This window comes from Neovison vison, chromosome 2, assembly GCF_020171115.1.
Source record: "Neovison vison isolate M4711 chromosome 2, ASM_NN_V1, whole genome shotgun sequence".
NCBI lineage: Eukaryota > Metazoa > Chordata > Mammalia > Carnivora > Mustelidae > Neogale > Neogale vison.
In genome coordinates this window covers 231,475,246-231,494,487 of record NC_058092.1, presented here as the reverse complement: position 1 = coordinate 231,494,487, position 19,242 = coordinate 231,475,246, and the positions used below count along the sequence as shown (strand labels likewise).

The 19,242-nt window shown below is 51.1% G+C and overlaps 1 protein-coding gene across 7 annotated transcripts in view; it reads right to left on the bottom strand.

The window, feature by feature from the left end:
- DMBT1 (deleted in malignant brain tumors 1) overlaps nt 1-19,242 on the bottom strand; it is a 68,700-nt gene that overhangs the window by 23,428 nt on the left and 26,030 nt on the right. For 4 of the 7 annotated variants that reach the window (XM_044240670.1, XM_044240676.1, XM_044240672.1 and 1 more), the window contains 21 exons: nt 18,178-18,501; nt 17,221-17,250; nt 16,325-16,369; nt 15,218-15,541; nt 13,811-13,840; nt 12,945-12,989; nt 11,853-12,176; nt 11,405-11,431; nt 10,775-10,807; nt 9,778-9,810; nt 8,904-8,948; nt 7,839-8,162; nt 7,384-7,410; nt 6,758-6,790; nt 5,145-5,177; nt 4,289-4,333; nt 3,214-3,537; nt 2,766-2,792; nt 2,144-2,173; nt 1,147-1,179; nt 273-317 (listed from right to left, as the gene is read on the bottom strand). In XM_044240670.1, the coding sequence (XP_044096605.1) occupies nt 273-317; nt 1,147-1,179; nt 2,144-2,173; nt 2,766-2,792; nt 3,214-3,537; nt 4,289-4,333; nt 5,145-5,177; nt 6,758-6,790; nt 7,384-7,410; nt 7,839-8,162; nt 8,904-8,948; nt 9,778-9,810; nt 10,775-10,807; nt 11,405-11,431; nt 11,853-12,176; nt 12,945-12,989; nt 13,811-13,840; nt 15,218-15,541; nt 16,325-16,369; nt 17,221-17,250; nt 18,178-18,501 (2,181 nt within the window). The remainder of the gene's footprint in view (nt 1-272; nt 318-1,146; nt 1,180-2,143; nt 2,174-2,765; nt 2,793-3,213; nt 3,538-4,288; nt 4,334-5,144; nt 5,178-6,757; nt 6,791-7,383; nt 7,411-7,838; nt 8,163-8,903; nt 8,949-9,777; nt 9,811-10,774; nt 10,808-11,404; nt 11,432-11,852; nt 12,177-12,944; nt 12,990-13,810; nt 13,841-15,217; nt 15,542-16,324; nt 16,370-17,220; nt 17,251-18,177; nt 18,502-19,242) is intronic. The other 3 variants (XM_044240674.1, XM_044240675.1, XM_044240677.1) reach the window with 3 other exon arrangements.

Below are 19,242 nucleotides of genomic sequence, written 5' to 3'. Positions count from 1 at the left end.
AGTCCTAGAGAGGCCTCCAGGGCTTCCACGGAGCCCCTGGGGGAGGACTGTTGCTGAACATAAGGCCAGGATCTCCATGGAATTAGTGGGCCACCCTTCTCTCTCTATCGCCCAGCGACACACACGCGCGCGCGCCGACACACACACACACACACACACACACACAAAGGAGGTTAGGGAAGGACACACCATGAGATGCCTCCTGTCACTTCCAAATCCAAGCTTTATCTAGAAGCCGAGAATGATCCTGGGAGGGTGGATGAAATACTTACCGAAATCTGTGGTTGAAGCTGCGGTGGTGGTGAACCAGGCAGTGTCTGTATAGGCGAGGAACGGTAAAGACCAGAGTTACACATCATGGAAAGCATTTTGTGAAAACCGTTTGTGGCAGGCATGGTGAACATTGTCCATCTGCATCCTGCCACACTCCCCCTGCTCTAGTCTCCTGCTCTACTAGCTTTTCCGGGACAAAGGTGTTGGGAAGCCGACTAGGTGCCTCCACATCTCTAAGCCTGCCTTGCTCTTATGTCCCGTAGAAAACGTTTGCCACGTGTCTCTCTTGACTCATGTAGATCTGGGGGCTTTGGCATAGCTAAAGCTTGGTGGAAAGAGGCAGGGGTGTTGAGGGTCCCTATGGAGCCAAATAGCTCTCTCAGGACATAGAACTCCTCCGTCACCTGGGACACTCCCATCCCTTGCAACTGCCTTGTTAGAAGCACATCTGTGTCAAAGGAATCGGGGCCTGTCCCTGAGCCAGGGACAGGAGCCAGCCTGCCCTGGTGGCTCTTTGGGAGGAAGGCGCCAGTCCTCAGTGTCCGTTCTCCCACTCAACCTATCTGCCCGTTACACGAAAGCTGAGATTCATGGTGCACGGGCCAGTTCTCTGAAGCCGCGGGCAGCCACTTATTGGGACAGTTTCCCCATACTGCATGGAACTTCATGGACTCGTGGGAAGGTGACACTCTTAAGAATGCGACCTCCAGTTAAGACTCTTTGAATCCCACATCTGGTTAAGGATTGCCAGGATCTCAGTGACAGTGGGGACCATTAAAGTGTCCACAGGTTCTCCAAAGAGCAGGGGTTGTGCCAGCGAGACAGCAGGGCGGTAGGGAGATAATAGCCTGAGGATTGTAGCCGCGGACTCACCTGGCTGGCGAGGTGTGGACTGAGGCCAAGTGGCTGAGAGAAAGAAACAAGAGTCAGTCACACAGCACACAGGTGCCCCAACGGGACCAAGGGTTGAAGAAACTCAGCTATACCACCTGAGATCCAGTTTCTACATGTCGTAAGGCACACTGATCAGGGACTCGGGGAGCCAGGACTGAATCCCTCAGTCCTCTGGGAGCAGAGGGAGGAGATCAGTTTCTCTTCCAACATTCTGAAATGTGACAACAGCCTTGACGGCCATTGGACCACATATATAGCAAAGACCATAGAATACTTAGCATCACAAGCGTTAGCATTTAGGGAGCACATTCTATGTACCAGGCACTATGTTAACTTTAGTCCAGTAAACTTATTGCTTTCATCAGGGAAAACTTGGGGAGGGATGCAGAGACTCAAAAACTATTCTGCTTCAGAGGATCATTCCTAAGAATCAGGAAATGTGAACAGCGCAAGTGTCCAGCAATTCAGGACTAGTTCACTATTTCATGGTCACAGCTGTGTAATGAAATACAAGGCAGGCATTTAAACGGCTGGGGAGAAAATATTCAATAACAGAATCAAGTGGCCCTATCATTTCTTAAGAGCGAGGGAAAGCAATCGAGCAACAGCCACGAGGTAAACTTATTTGAAAGGATAGATGATTGGTGAAAATATCCATTCATTGTCTCTCTCCCTTCTCTCAAAGCTTCTGAGGTACCCCAAGAAATGCAGCCTTTAAGTTTCTTCTTTGAAGAACAACTTATTTCACTTCCTTAGAAGAAGCGGAAGTAGGTCTCCTCATTAAAACGAAAATCATCCACCTTGCAGCGGGGATAAAAGGCTGAGTGTCTGGAAGATAGAAGATTCTTGTATGTGGGCACCTTGGGAGCCTAATACAGCGGGGAGATTGCATTGACAGGCTGACCGGGGCTGGGCATTGACAGCCACCGGCTGCGTCCACAGCCCAAGCCCTCAGGTGGACAAACGTGAGACTTACCAGCAGTTGTGGGTGATGAGTGCCACCAATCTGGAAGGAAAGTGAAGTGATTTTAGGATTTTATTGGGAAAGTTTTCATTCCATGGTCACTAGTTTGTAAGGAAACGTAACTCTACACAAATCTCTCCCTGACGGCCGCACATCTCAGAACCTGGACCATTCCAGTGTGCACTGCGAATGGCCCAGATGGGCAAGAGTATGGAGCTACCCTGCGCAAAAGACTTGGCACTGAATGCTTTCACTGGGGCAAAGGAAACCTTGGGGATTACTCTCCCAACGGGATAGGATTCTTGTACACACAAGCCGTGGTTGGCGTTTACCTGTCTTATCTCTCAAATGATCACAATTCTGACTTGAGCAGTTGCTCTCCTCTCAAATGAGCAGAGGAGACCAAAAATCCTTCCGCCTCAGCTCCCCTGGGCAAATCTGGCAGCGGACAGTGGCAGGGGATCCCGGTGGGCCCTGAGGCTAAGTTGGAGCCAAAGCACTGGGGACGCAGCTGGTCACTATAACAAATACCAGAGGCCTCCAAGAGAAGGGCCAGACCTCTTCTTTAGTTTCTAGAAACATGAGAGTTGAATTCCAGAGAGGAAACATGATGGGCTGGGATATAGCTACTCACCTGGGGTAGTATTAGTGCTTTGTACTCCTACAAAAAAAAAAGAGGACACATTGTCAGTCTCTGTGCAGAAAGAAGCCTTACGGGATCCAGAGAACCAGAAATGCTGAGTGCCTGACCCCCTGTCGCTAAGAAGACTTTCAGAGAAGGGTCCCGTGGTAGCCTCACAGAGGAAACCACCAAAAAAAAAAAGTGCTGCAGGAATTTGTTCTCACAGCTTTTATGCCCACTAACACACAGCTGTTCGACGGGCTGATAAAGATGCTGTGTCCTCCCGAGAAACTCAGCCACATCAGTATGGTTGGAGATTGGTGATGCACGTTCCTCTCAAGCTAAGAGGGAAAATGGCCGCCCTTCAGCAAACTCAGGAAGGGGAAGCGACCGTGAGAGAAAATAGCTCTTCTAGAGAATTAACAAGCAGAAGTAGAGGCTCAGAATCTTGAGGACCCACCTGAGCAGACGACACCAGCATCTTCTCCATGGCCACAGTTGTGCGAGTTCCAGCCGTTGTGAGGGCAGCTCCACAGGTAGGACTCGTGCCCGGAGCAGCGCACGTCGTCCAGCACAATCGGCCCTGAGCCTTGACCAAACCGGGCACTTCCGGGGGCCGACCTGGCCCAGCCGCAGCCCAGCTGCCTGCACACCACGTTGGCGTCATTGGTGTCCCAGCTGTCGTCACACACGGTGCCCCAAGAGCCTCGGTACAGGACCTCCACACGGCCCTGACAACGGTCACCTCCGTTCACCAGCCTCAGGGCCAAACCGGAATCAGTCCCTGAGGGATCCAGAACAGAAATCCCCCTTCGTGTTTCTCTCAAGCTCATAAGCTTAGAACATTTGTAAGACGCAAGGCTTGATCCGGCCTAATCCCCTGGGCTCGGAATGACCTTCAACATGCCAAAGGTCAATCATCAGCACAGGAAAGAGCAGAGACACGCCAGTCAGTCAAGGCTGAGGATGCTCCACTGAAAGAAACAACCCAGGACTGGGATGGAAGTGAGGGGGTGGACAAGCCTAATGCACCCTGGGCACACCCAGCATGGAGCTCTCCAGCCACTGGGGCATGACGGGATCCATGCCTCAGTGGAAAACTTCTAGTCTTCCATAGCATTCTGACTTGGTTCTGCCAACATCCCAGGAAGGGATGCCCCTCGGGAAGAGAGGTACCAGCCCAGCACATGGCCCTCCTCTTCTCAGGGCTCGACCCCATGGTCCGGGAGCCACATGACCAGCATGGTTCCAGCAGTCCTAGAGAGGCCTCCAGGGCTTCCACGGACCCCCTGGGGGAGGACTGTTGCTGAACATAAGGCCAGGATCTCCATGGAATTAGTGGGCCACCCTTCTCTCTCTATCGCCCAGCGACACACACGCGCGCGCGCCGACACACACACACACACACACACACACACACACACACACAAAGGAGGTTAGGGAAGGACACACCATGAGATGCCTCCTGTCACTTCCAAATCCAAGCTTTATCTAGAAGCTGAGAATGATCCTGGGAGGGTGGATGAAATACTTACCGAAATCTGTGGTTGAAGCTGCGGTGGTGGTGAACCAGGCAGTGTCTGTATAGGCGAGGAACGGTAAAGACCAGAGTTAGACATCATGGAAAGCATTTTGTGAAAACCGTTTGTGGCAGGCATGGTGAACATTGTCCATCTGCATCCTGCCACACTCTCCCTGCTCTAGTCTCCTGCTCTACTAGCTTTTCCGGGACAAAGGTGTTGGGGAAGCCAACCAGGTGCCTCCACATCTCTAAGCCTGGCTTGCTCTTTTGTCCTGTAGAAAACGTTTGCCACGCGTCTCTCTTGACTTATGTAGATCTGGGGGCTTCGGCATAGCAAAAGCTTGGCGGAAAGAGGCAGGGGTGTTGAGGGTCCCTATGGAGCCAAATAGCTCTCTCAGGACATAGAACTCCTCCGTCACCTGGGACACTCCCATCCCTTGCAACTGCCTTGTTAGAAGCACATCTGTGTCAAAGGAATCGGGGGCTGTCCCTGAGCCAGGGACAGGAGCCAGCCTGCCCTGGTGGCTCTTTGGTAGGAAGGCGCCACTCAACCTATCTGCCCGGATTACACGAGAGCTGAGATTCATGGTGCACGGGCCAGTTCTCTGAAGCCGCGGGCAGCCACTTATTGGGACAGTTTCCCCATACTGCATGGAACTTCATGGACTCGTGGGAAGGTGACACTCCTAAGAATGCGACCTCCAGTTAAGACTCTTCTGAATCCCACATCTGGTTAAGGATTGCCAGGATCTCAGTGACAGTGGGGACCATTAAAGTGTCCACAGGTTCTCCAAAGAGCAGGGGTTGTGCCAGCGAGACAGCAGGGTGGCAGGGAGATAATAGCCTGAGGATTGTAGCCGCGGACTCACCTGGCTGGCGAGGTGTGGACTGAGGCCAAGTGGCTGAGAGAAAGAAACAAGAGTCAGTCACACAGCACACAGGTGCCCCAACGGGACCAAGGGTTGAAGAAACTCAGCTATACCACCTGAGATCCAGTTTCTACATGCCGTAAGGCACACTGATCAGGGACTCGGGGAGCCAGGACTGAATCCCTCAGTCCTCTGGGAGCAGAGGGAGGAGATCAGTTTCTCTTCCAACATTCTGAAAGGTTACAACAGCCTTGACGGCCATTGGACCACATATATAGCAAAGACCATAGAATACTTAGCATCACAAGAGTTAGCATTTAGGGAGCACATTCTATGTACCAGGCACTATGTTAACTTTAGTCCAGTAAACTTACTGCTTTCCTCTGGGAAAACTTGGGGAGGGATGCAGAGACTCAAAAACTATTCTGCATCAGAGGATCATTCCTAAGAATCAGGAAATGTGAACAGCGCAAGTGTCCAGCAATTCAGGACTAGTTCACTATTTCATGGTCACAGCTGTGTAATGAAATACAAGGCAGGCATTTAAACGGCTGGGGAGAAAATATTCAATGACAGAATCAAGTGGCCCTATCATTTCTTAAGAGCGAGGGAAAGCAATCGAGCAACAGCCACGAGGTAAACTTATTTGAAAGGATAGATGATTGGTGAAAATATCCATTCATTGTCTCCCTTCCTTCTCTCAAAGCTTCTGAGGTACACCAGGAAATGCAGCCTTTAAGTTTCTTCTTTGAAGAACAACTTATTTCACTTCCTTAGAAGAAGGGGAAGTAGGTCTCCTCATTAAAACGATTGCACTACTGGGTATTTACCCCAAAGATACAGATGTAGTGAACAGAAGGGCCATCTGTATCACAAATTTTATAGCTGCAATGGCCATGGTCGCCAAACTGTGGAAAGAACCAAGATGCCCTTCATCGGACGAATGGATAAAGAAGATGTGGTCCATATACACTATGGAGTATTATGCCTCCATCAGAAAAGACGAATACCCATCCTTTGTATCAACATGAACAGGACTGGAAGAGATTATGCTGAGTGAAATAAGTCAAGCAGAGAGAGTCAATTATCATATGGTTTCACTTATTTCTGGAGCATAACAAATAGCATGGAGGACATGGGGAGATAGGGTGGAGAAGGGTGTTGGGGGAAATTGGAAGGGGAGGTGAACCATGAGAGACTATGGACTCTGAAAAACAATTGAAGGTTTTGAAGGGGCGGGAGGGTGGGAGGTCGGTGTACCAGGTGTTGGGTATTATAGAGGGCACGGATTGCATGGAGCACTGGGTGTGGTAGAAAAACAATGAATACTGTTATGCTGAAAATAAATTTTAAAAAATAAAGAAAAATAAATAAATAAATAAATAAATCTTTAAAAACAACCAAAGAAAAACAAAAACAAAATGAAAGTCATCCACCTGGCAAGGGGGATAAAAAGGCTGAGTGTCTGGAAGGTAGAGGCTGGCTGTGTGTGGGCAGCCTGAGAGACTTATAGAGCGGGGAGATTGCATTGACAGGCTGACCTGGGCTGTGCATTGACAGACACCGGCTGCTTCCACAGCCCAAGCCCTCAGGTGGACAAACGTGAGACTTACCAGCAGTGGCTGTCGGTGATGAGTGCCACCAATCTGGGAGGAAAGTGAAGTGATTTTAGGATTTTATTGGGAAAGTTTTCATTCCATGGTCATTAGTTTGTAAGGAAACATAACTCTACACAAGTCTCTCCCTGAGGGCCGCACTTCTCAGAACCTGGACCATTCCAGTGTGCACTGCGAATGGCCCAGATGGGCGAGAGTATGGAGCTACCCTGCGCAACAGACTTGGCACTGAATGTTTTCACTGGGGGCAAAGGAAACCTTGGGGATTACTCTCCCAACGGGGTAGGATTCTTGAACACACAAGCCGTGGTTGGCGTTTTCCTGTCTTATCTCTCAAATGATCACACTTCTGACTTGAGCAGTTGCTCTCCTCTCAAATGAGCAGAGGAGACCAAAAATCCTTCCGCCTCAGCTCCTCTGTGCAAATCTGGCAGCGGACAGTGGCAGGGGATCCCGGTGGGCCCTGAGGCTAAGTTGGAGCCAAAGCACTGGGGACGCAGCTGGTCACTATAACAAATACCAGAGGCCTCCAAGAGAAGGGCCAGACCTCTTCTTTAGTTTCTAGAAACATGAGAGTTGAATTCCAGAGAGGAAACATGATGGGCTGGGATATAGCTACTCACCTGGGGTAGCAGTAGTGCTTTGTACTCCTACGAAAAAAAGAGGACACATTGTCAGTCTCTGGGAAGACTGTGCAAAAAAAGCCTTACGGGATCCAGAGAAACAGAAATGCTGAGTGCCTGATCCCCTGTCGCTAAGAAGACTTTCAGAGAGGGGTCCTGTGGTAGCCTCACAGAGGAAACCACCAAAAAAAAAAAGTGCTGCAGGAATTTGTTCTCACAACTTTTATGCCCACTAACACACAGCTGTTCGACGGGCTGATAAAGATGCTGTGTCCTCCCGAGAAACTCAGCCACATCAGTATGGTTGGAGATTGGTGATGCACGTTCCTCTCAAGCTAAGAGGGAAAATGGCCGCCCTTCAGCAAACTCAGGAAGGGGAAGCGACCCGTGAGAGAAAATAGCTCTTCTAGAGAATTAACAAGCAGAAGTAGAGGCTCAGAATCTTGAGGACCCACCTGAGCAGACGACACCAGCATCTTCTCCATGGCCACAGTTGTGCGAGTTCCAGCCTTTGTGAGGGCAGCTCCACAGGTAGGACTCGTGCCCGGAGCAGTGCACGTCGTCCAGCACAATCGGCCCTGAGCCTTGACCAAACCGGGCACTTCCGGGGGCCGACCTGGCCCAGCCGCAGCCCAGCTGCCTGCACACCACGTTGGCGTCATTCGTGTCCCAGCTGTCGTCACACACGGTGCCCCAAGAGCCTCGGTACAGGACCTCCACACGGCCCTGACAACGGTCACCTCCGTTCACCAGCCTCAGGGCCAAACCGGAATCAGTCCCTGAGGGATCCAGAACAGAAATCCCCCTTCGTGTTTCTCTCAAGCTCATAAGCTTAGAACATTTGTAAGACGCAAGGCTTGATCCGGCCTAATCCCCTGGGCTCGGAATGACCTTCATCATGCCAAAGGTCAATCATCAGCACAGGAAAGAGCAGAGACACGCCAGTCAGTCAAGGCTGAGGATGCTCCACTGAAAGAAACAACCCAGGACTGGGATGGAAGTGAGGGGGTGGACAAGCCTAATGCACCCTGAGCACACCCAGCATGGAGCTCTCCAGCCACTGGGGCATGACGGGATCCATGCCTCAGTGGAAAACTTCTAGTCTTCCATAGCATTCTGACTTGGTTCTGCCAACATCCCAGGAAGGGATGCCCCTCGGGAAGAGAGGTACCAGCCCAGCACATGGCCCTCCTCTTCTCGGGGCTCGACCCCATGGTCCGGGAGCCACATGACCAGCATGGTTCCAGCAGTCCTAGAGAGGCCTCCAGGGCTTCCACGGAGCCCCTGGGGGAGGACTGTTGCTGAACATAAGGCCAGGATCTCCATGGAATTAGTGGGCCACCCTTCTCTCTCTATCCCCCAGCGACACACACGCGCGCGCGCCGACACACACACACACACTCACACACACACAAAGGAGGTTAGGGAAGGACACACCATGAGATGCCTCCTGTCACTTCCAAATCCAAGCTTTATCTAGAAGCCGAGAATGATCCTGGGAGGGTGGATGAAATACTTACCGAAATCTGTGGTTGAAGCTGCGGTGGTGGTGAACCAGGCAGTGTCTGTATAGGCGAGGAACGGTAAAGACCAGAGTTAGACATCATGGAAAGCATTTTGTGAAAACCGTTTGTGGCAGGCATGGTGAACATTGTCCATCTGCATCCTGCCACACTCCCCCTGCTCTAGTCTCCTGCTCTACTAGCTTTTCCGGGACAAAGGTGTTGGGAAGCCGACTAGGTGCCTCCACATCTCTAAGCCTGCCTTGCTCTTATGTCCCGTAGAAAACGTTTGCCACGTGTCTCTCTTGACTCATGTAGATCTGGGGGCTTTGGCATAGCTAAAGCTTGGTGGAAAGAGGCAGGGGTGTTGAGGGTCCCTATGGAGCCAAATAGCTCTCTCAGGACATAGAACTCCTCCGTCACCTGGGACACTCCCATCCCTTGCAACTGCCTTGTTAGAAGCACATCTGTGTCAAAGGAATCGGGGCCTGTCCCTGAGCCAGGGACAGGAGCCAGCCTGCCCTGGTGGCTCTTTGGGAGGAAGGCGCCAGTCCTCAGTGTCCGTTCTCCCACTCAACCTATCTGCCCGTTACACGAAAGCTGAGATTCATGGTGCACGGGCCAGTTCTCTGAAGCCGCGGGCAGCCACTTATTGGGACAGTTTCCCCATACTGCATGGAACTTCATGGACTCGTGGGAAGGTGACACTCTTAAGAATGCGACCTCCAGTTAAGACTCTTTGAATCCCACATCTGGTTAAGGATTGCCAGGATCTCAGTGACAGTGGGGACCATTAAAGTGTCCACAGGTTCTCCAAAGAGCAGTGGTTGTGCCAGCGAGACAGCAGGGCGGTAGGGAGATAATAGCCTGAGGATTGTAGCCGCGGACTCACCTGGCTGGCGAGGTGTGGACTGAGGCCAAGTGGCTGAGAGAAAGAAACAAGAGTCAGTCACACAGCACACAGGTGCCCCAACGGGACCAAGGGTTGAAGAAACTCAGCTATACCACCTGAGATCCAGTTTCTACATGCCATAAGGCACACTGATCAGGGACTCGGGGAGCCAGGACTGAATCCCTCAGTCCTCTGGGAGCAGAGGGAGGAGATCAGTTTCTCTTCCAACATTCTGAAATGTGACAACAGCCTTGACGGCCATTGGACCACATATATAGCAAAGACCATAGAATACTTAGCATCACAAGCGTTAGCATTTAGGGAGCACATTCTATGTACCAGGCACTATGTTAACTTTAGTCCAGTAAACTTACTGCTTTCCTCTGGGAAAACTTGGGGAGGGATGCAGAGACTCAAAAACTATTCTGCATCAGAGGATCATTCCTAAGAATCAGGAAATGTGAACAGCGCAAGTGTCCAGCAATTCAGGACTAGTTCACTATTTCATGGTCACAGCTGTGTAATGAAATACAAGGCAGGCATTTAAACGGCTGGGGAGAAAATATTCAATGACAGAATCAAGTGGCCCTATCATTTCTTAAGAGCGAGGGAAAGCAATCGAGCAACAGCCACGAGGTAAACTTATTTGAAAGGATAGATGATTGGTGAAAATATCCATTCATTGTCTCTCTCCCTTCTCTCAAAGCTTCTGAGGTACCCCAAGAAATGCAGCCTTTAAGTTTCTTCTTTGAAGAACAACTTATTTCACTTCCTTAGAAGAAGGGGAAGTAGGTCTCCTCATTAAAACGAAAATCATCCACCTTGCAGCGGGGATAAAAGGCTGAGTGTCTGGAAGATAGAAGATTCTTGTATGTGGGCACCTTGGGAGCCTAATACAGCGGGGAGATTGCATTGACAGGCTGACCGGGGCTGGGCATTGACAGCCACCGGCTGCGTCCACAGCCCAAGCCCTCAGGTGGACAAACGTGAGACTTACCAGCAGTGGCTGTCTGTGATGAGTGCCACCAATCTGGAAGGAAAGTGAAGTGACTTTAGGATTTTATTGGGAAAGTTTTCATTCCATGGTCACTAGTTTGTAAGGAAACGTAACTCTACACAAATCTCTCCCTGACGGCCGCACTTCTCAGAACCTGGACCATTCCAGTGTGCACTGGGAATGGCCCAGATGGGCAAGAGTATGGAGCTACCCTGTGCAACAGACTTGGCACTGAATGCTTTCACTGGGGCAAAGGCAACCTTGGGGATTACTCTCCCAACGGGATAGGATTCTTGTACACACAAGCCGTGGTTGGCGTTTTCCTGTCTTATCTCTCAAATGATCACAATTCTGACTTGAGCAGTTGCTCTCCTCTCAAATGAGCAGAGGAGACCAAAAATCCTTCCGCCTCAGCTCCCCTGGGCAAATCTGGCAGCGGACAGTGGCAGGGGATCCCGGTGGGCCCTGAGGCTAAGCTAAGTTGGAGCCAAAGCACTGGGGACGCAGCTGGTCACTGTAACAAATACCAGAGGCCTCCAAGAGAAGGGCCAGACCTCTTCTTTAGTTTCTAGAAACATGAGAGTTGAATTCCAGAGAGGAAATATACTGGGCTGGGATATAGCTACTCACCTGGGGTAGTATTAGTGCTTTGTACTCCTACAAAAAAAAAAGAGGACACATTGTCAGTCTCTGTGCAGAAAGAAGCCTTACGGGATCCAGAGAACCAGAAATGCTGAGTGCCTGACCCCCTGTCGCTAAGAAGACTTTCAGAGAAGGGTCCCGTGGTAGCCTCACAGAGGAAACCACCAAAAAAAAAAAGTGCTGCAGGAATTTGTTCTCACAGCTTTTATGCCCACTAACACACAGCTGTTCGACGGGCTGATAAAGATGCTGTGTCCTCCCGAGAAACTCAGCCACATCAGTATGGTTGGAGATTGGTGATGCACGTTCCTCTCAAGCTAAGAGGGAAAATGGCCGCCCTTCAGCAAACTCAGGAAGGGGAAGCGACTGTGAGAGAAAATAGCTCTTCTAGAGAATTAACAAGCAGAAGTAGAGGCTCAGAATCTTGAGGACCCACCTGAGCAGACGACACCAGCATCTTCTCCATGGCCACAGTTGTGCGAGTTCCAGCCGTTGTGAGGGCAGCTCCACAGGTAGGACTCGTGCCCGGAGCAGCGCACGTCGTCCAGCACAATCGGCCCTGAGCCTTGACCAAACCGGGCACTTCCGGGGGCCGACCTGGCCCAGCCGCAGCCCAGCTGCCTGCACACCACATTGGCGTCATTCGTGTCCCAGCTGTCGTCACACACGGTGCCCCAAGAGCCTCGGTACAGGACCTCCACGCGGCCCTGACAACGGTCACCTCCATTCACCAGCCTCAGGGCCAAACCGGAATCAGTCCCTGAGGGATCCAGAACAGAAATCCCCCTTCACGTCTATCTCAAGCTCATAAGCTGAGAACATTTGTATGACCAAAGGCTTGATCCAGCCTAATCCCCTGGGCTCGGAAGGACCTTCAACATGCCAAAGGTCAATCACAAGCACAGGAAAGAGCAGAGACACCCCAGTCAGCTCAAGGCTGAGAATGCTCCACTGAAAGAAACAACCCAGGACCGGGATGGAAGTGAGGGAGTGGACAAGCCTAATGTGCCCTGGGCACACCCAGCATGGAGCTCTCCAGCCACTGGGGCATGACGGGACCTCTGCCTCAATGGACAACTTTAGTCTTCCGTAGCATTCTGACTTGGTTCTGCCAACATCCCAGGAAGGGATGCCCCTCGGGAAGAGAGGTACCAGCCCAGCACATGGCCCTCCTCTTCTCAGGGCTCGACCCCATGGCCTGGGAACCACAAGACCAGCATGGTTCCAGCAGTCCTAGAGAGGCCTCCAGGGCTTCCACGGAGCCCCTGGGGGAGGACCTTTGCTAAACATGAGCCCAGGATCCCCATGGAATCAGTGGGCCACCCTAAGATCAGACCCCGGATCTGATCTTCAGAGACTTCTCTCTCTGTCCCCCAGCGACACACAGGCGCGCGTGCGCACACACACACACATACACACAGGAAGGAGGTTAGGGAAGAACACACCATGAGATGCCTCCTGTCACTTCCAAACCCAAGCTTTATCTAGAAGCTGAAAATGATCCTGGGAGGGTAGATGAAATACTTACCAAAATCTGTGGTTAAAGCTGCGGTGTTGGTGAACCAGGTGGTGTCTGTATAGGGCAAGAACAGTAAGACCAGAGTTAGACATCATGGAAAGCATTTTGTGAAAACCATTTGTGGCAGGCATGGTGAACATTGTCCATCTGCATCCTGCCATATTCCGCCTCAGTGGGCTGTTCAAGTCTCCTACTCTACTACCTTTTCCGGAACAAAGACGTTGGGGAGGCCAACCGGGTGCCTCCACATCTCTAAGCTTGGCTTGCTCTTTTATCCCATAGAAGACATTTGCCATGTGTCTCCCTTGACTCATATAGATCTGAGGGCTTTGGCATAGCAAAAGCTTGGAGAAAAGAGTCCGGGGTTTTGAGGGTCTCCACTGAGCCAAATACCTCTCTCAGGACCTAGAGCACCTCCAACATCTGGGACACTCCCATCCCTTGCAACTGCTGTCCCTGCCTCTTTGGAAGCACATCTGTGTCAAAGGAATTGGGGGCTGTCCCTGACCCATGGACAAGAGTCAGCCTGCCTTGGTGGCTCTTTGGTAAGACGGCGCCAGCCTCTGCATCCATTCTCTCACTCAACCTATCTACCCGGAATACATGAGAGCTGAGATTCATGGTGCATGGGGCCAGTTCTCTGAAACCACAGACAGCCATCTCTTGGGACAGTTTCCACATACTGGATGGAACTTCATGAACTCATGGGAAGGTGACACTGTTGGGAATCCCACATCCAGTTAAGAATTACCAGGATCTCAGTTACAGTGGGGAACATTAAAAGTCCATACGTTCTACAAACAGCAGTGGTTTTACCAGTGTGACAGAACGGTGGTTGGCAGAGAAAAGCCTGAGTGGGGTGGCCAAGGACTCACCTGGCTGGATTGTGGACTGAGGCCGAGCAGCTGAGAGAAGGAAACAAGAGTCAGTCACACAGCACACAGGTGCCCCAGCCTGACCAAAGTTTGAAGAAACTCAGAATATACCACCTAGGATCATGTTTCTCATGCCCTCAGGTGGACAGAGCCAGGGCCCGCCCTGAATCCCTCAGTCCTCTGGGAGCCCCACCCTCTGTCCTGCTGATACTGCCTGCTTTGGTGGGCCAGAGGGTTGGTGTTCCAGGTATGGGAATGTCCCCGCCGGTCCTAGACGGGCCATCAAAGGCATTGTATTCCCTTTGCATAGAAACATCAAGAATGAATTGGGGCCATTAGTCTAGAAGTACCACCTGACCAGGTACACTGCTCCCAAGGTACACAAGGTTTAGGGTTTCTCTAAAGGTCCAGTCCAAGCCTCATACTCCTATGTGTTTCTTTAGCATTCCATGTACTATGATGAGGGAACAGAAGCCTGGCAAAGGACAAATCAAAAGCTGACACCCTGCAACATTTCCCCACCCCACTCCTGGGTGGGACATATGTGACATTCTTTAGGAATCTCCCAACTATCTTAATGTTAATAGCTTGCTAAAAAGGGGAAAAGGACCTTGACAATGACAAGGCCTCTGGTATCCAATATCTTGTAGGTCCTCTTTAGTTATGAAAGTTCTATTGAAACTTCCCATTTCCTTACCTCCCAACCACATCCTACATATCGGCCACCCCTCACAACCTGGTGACAGCAGCTCTTTTTGCCTACAGGACCTGTCCCCAGGCTACAATAAACCACCATTTTTCACCAAAGATATCTCAAGAATTTGTTCTTGGTCATCGGCTCAGGTCCTCCACCCAACTGAGCCTCACTTTTATTCTAGAAATTCATCAGTAGTGAGCTGCCATTCCTTGTACCTTCCCCAGTACCTACTGCTCTTCACGGCCCTCCCCAGTTCACAGTATAGAATGCCATCCTCTTTTCTGAGTCGGCTTCATGGAGGACCCAGAAGAATACAACCATAAAGGAGGGAAGGTGGTTTATGTTCCAACCATTACCCAAAAGTTGTGCCTTGATAATCAGGCCCTGGGAAGAGAGATGTGGGCAGAGCAGATGATCCTACCAAGAAGGAAGAGACCCATTTTTTTCTGCTCACTGGATAGTGGATGGCCCTTTCCCCCAGTATGCCATGTTGTTGCCAAGTGATATTGCCCTTCTCTATTGGCCAAATATGGAAGGACAGCAGACCCTACACTCTCCTTTCCATTGTACTCAGTAACCTGATGCCTGCAGAAAAGCTTGGGAGGCACAGAATACCTCAGAGAGGATTGGATGTGGGCCTTTTTGTGGGTAGTGTGTTTCCTCCCATCCAAGACCATCTCAGAAAGAGATATGGGTCTATTTCATCCCACCTGAGCAGATGACACCAGCATCTTCTCCATGGCCACAGTTGTGTGAGTTCCAGCCATTGTGAGGGCAGCTCCACAGGTAGGACTCATGCCCAGAGCAGCGCACGTTGTCTAGGACAATTGGCCCTGAGCCTTGACCAAACCGGGCACTTCCGGGGGCTGACATGGCCCAGCCACACTCAAGCTGCCTACAGACCACATTGGCATCATTGGTGTCCCAGTCGTCATCACACACAGTGCCCCAGGAGCCTCGGTACAGGATCTCCACGCGACCCTGACAACGGTCACCTCCGTTCACCAGCCTCAGGGCCAATCCTGAATCAGTCCCTGAGGAATAAAGAATAGAACACCCCCTCTGAGTATATCTTAAGATCATAAGCTAAGAAATTTGTAAGGTCCAAGAGTTTGTTCCTGGCCTAAGTCCCTTGGGCAGGTTTTGACCTTTCAACATGCCCAGAGGTTAATCTTCACCACAGTAAAAAAGCGGAGACACCCCATCAGCTCAAGGGGTGAGGACACTCTACTGAAAGAAGCACCCCATGACCTGGATAGATGTGAGGGGGTGGACAAGCCTAGTCCACACTGGGAGCACCCAGCATGGAGCTCTACAGCTACTTAAGCATGACAGGACCTGTGCATGAATGGGCAACTTACTGCCTTCCATGGCATGCTGACTTGTTTCTGCCAACATCCCAGGAGGTGATGCCCCTTGCGATGGAGAGGTGCCAGCCCAGCACATGGCCCTCCTCTTCTCAGGGCTCAAACACATGGCCTGGGAGTCATGAGACCAGCATTGTTCCAGCAGTCCTAGAGAGGCCTCCAGGACTTACACTGAGCACCTAGGGGAGGATCTTTACTGAACCTGAGCCCAGGATCTCAATGGAATCAGAGGGCCGCCCTGTAAGATCAGACCCCGGATCTGATCTTCAGAGAATTCTCTCTATCCCCCAGCTACACACATGCAAACACACTCACACACACACACACACACACACAAACACAGGGAGGAGGATAGGGAAGGACACATCATGAGATGCCTCCTGTTGTTTCCAAACCCAAACTTTATCTAGAAGCTGAGAATGATCCTTGGAGGGTGGATGAAATATTTACCGAAATCTGTGGTTGAAGCTGTGGTGGTCGTGAACCAGGTGGTGTCTGCATAGGGCAAGAAAGGAAAGACCACAGTTAGATAACACAGAAAGCATTTTGTGAAAACCACATGTGGCAGGCATTATGACAGCTGTCCATCTGAATCCTTCCACATTCCCCCTGGGTGGGCTGTTCAAGTCTCCTGCTCTACTAGCTTTTCCGGGACAAAGGCATTGGGAAGGCCAACCAGGTGCCTCCACATCTCTAAGCCTGGCTTGCTCTTTTATCCCATAGAAAACATTTGCCACGTGTCTCCCTTGACTCATGTATATCTGAGGGCTTTGGCATAGCAAAACTTGGAGTAAAGAGTGAGGGGTGTTGAGGGTCACCACGGAGCCAAATGGCTCTCTCAGAACCTAGAGCACCTCCAACACCTGGGACACTCCCATCCCTTGCAACTGCTGTCCCTGCCTCGTTAGAAGCACATCTGTGTCAAAGGAATTGGGGGCTGTCCCTGACCCAGGGATAGGAGCTAGCCTGCCCTGGTGGCTCTTTGGTAGGAAGGTGCCAGTCCTCAGCATCCATTCTCCCACTCAACCTATCCACCCGGATTACACGAGAGCTGAGATTCATGGTGCATGGGCCAGTTCTCTGAAACCGCAGGAAGCCATTTATTGGGACAGTTTCCCCATACTGGATGGAACTTCATGGACTCATGGGAAGGTGACACTCTTGGGAATCTCACATCCAGTTAAGACTCTTGTGAATCCCACATCTAGTTAAGAATTGCCAGGATCTCAGTGACAGTGGGGAACATAAAGTGTCCACAGGATCTACAAAGAGCTGTGGTTTGACTAGCATGACGGAAGTAGAGTAGGTGGGAGATAATAGCCTGAGGACGGTAGCCGAGGACTCACCTGGCTGGATTGTGGACTGAGGCCAAGCAGCTGAGAGAAAGAAACAAGAGTCAGACACACAGCACACGTGCCCCAAGTGGACCAAATGTTGAAGAAACTCAGTGTATACCACCTGAGATCACACTTCCACATGCCTTTGGGTGGACAGAGCCAGAGCCCGCTCTGAATCCCTCAGTCCTCTGGGAGCCCCACCCTCCCATTGCTTGCCTTGCTGGGCCTTAGTACTACTGTCCCAGGAGGAGGAATAGCCCTGCAGGCTCAGGACAGACTATCAAAGACATAGTGTTCCCTCTGTACAGGAGCAATAAGAATGATTTGGGGAAATTAGTTTAAAAGGAGCCAAGTACAGTGCTCTTGGCTTCACAAAGTTTTTCAGGGTTTCTGTAGAGAGTCAATCCAAGCCCCACATTCCTATGTGTATCTGTATCATTCCATGTAGTAGTGAGCTGCCATTCCTTGTACCTTCCCCAGTACCTACTGCTCTTCACGGCCCTCCCCAGTTCACAGTATAGAATGCCATCCTCTTTTCTGAGTCGGCTTCATGGAGGACCCAGAAGAATACAACCATAAAGGAGGGAAGGTGGTTTATGTTCCAACCATTACCCAAAAGTTGTGCCTTGATAATCAGGCTCTGGGAAGAGAGATGTGGGCAGAGCAGATGATCCTACCAAGAAGGAAGAGACCCATTTTTTTCTGCTCACTGGATAGTGGATGGCCCTTTCCCCCAGTATGCCATGTTGTTGCCAAGTGATATTGCCCTTCTCTATTGGCCAAATATGGAAGGACAGCAGACCCTACACTCTCCTTTCCATTGTACTCAGTAACCTGATGCCTGCAGAAAAGCTTAGGAGGCACAGAATACCTCAGAGAGGATTGGATGTGGGCCTTTTTGTGGGTAGTGTGTTTCCTCCCATCCAAGACCATCTCAGAAAGAGATATGGGTCTATTTCATCCCACCTGAGCAGATGACACCAGCATCTTCTCCATGGCCACAGTTGTGTGAGTTCCAGCCATTGTGAGGGCAGCTCCACAGGTAGGACTCATGCCCAGAGCAGCGCACGTTGTCTAGGACAATTGGCCCTGAGCCTTGACCAAACCGGGCACTTCCGGGGGCTGACATGGCCCAGCCACACTCAAGCTGCCTACAGACCACATTGGCATCATTGGTGTCCCAGTCATCATCACACACAGTGCCCCAGGAGCCTCGGTACAGGATCTCCACGCGGCCCTGACAACGGTCACCTCCGTTCACCAGCCTCAGGGCCAATCCTGAGTCAGTCCCTGAGGGATAAAGAACAGAAAACCCCCTTCATGTCTATCTCAAGGTCATAAGCTTAGAACATTTGTAAGACCCAAGGGCTTCTTCCTGGCCTAATCCTCTGGGCAGGTAGTGACCTTCAACATGCCAGAGGTCAATCTTCACCACAGGAAAAAGAGTAAAGACATCCCATCAGCTCAAGGCTGAGGATGCTCCACTGTAAAGAAGGACCCCATGACTTGGATGGAGGTGAGGGGGTGGACAAGCCTAATCTGCCCTGGGAACACTCAACATGCAGCTCTACAGCCACCGGGGTATGACGGGACCCGTGTATCAATGGGCAACTTACTGCCTTCCATGGTATGCTTAGTTCTGCCAACATCCCAGGAAGTATTGCCCCTCAGGAGGAGAGGTGCCAGCCCTGCACATGGCCCTCCTCTTCTCGATTCTCAAACCCATTGCCTGGGAGCCAGAAAACCAGCGTGGACCCAGCAGTCTTCGAGAGGCCTCCTGTGCTTATACTGAGCACCTGAGGGAGGACCTTTGTTGAACGTGAGCCCAGGATCCCAATGGAATCTGTGGGCCACCATCTCAGATCAGACCCCAGATCTGATCTTCAGAGACTTCTCTCTATCCCCCAGCTACACACACACACACAAGGAGGAGGATAGGGAAGGACATATTGTGCGATGCCTCCTGTCACTTCCAAACCCAAACTTTATCTAGAAGCTGAGAATGATCCTGGGAGGGTGGACTGAAATATT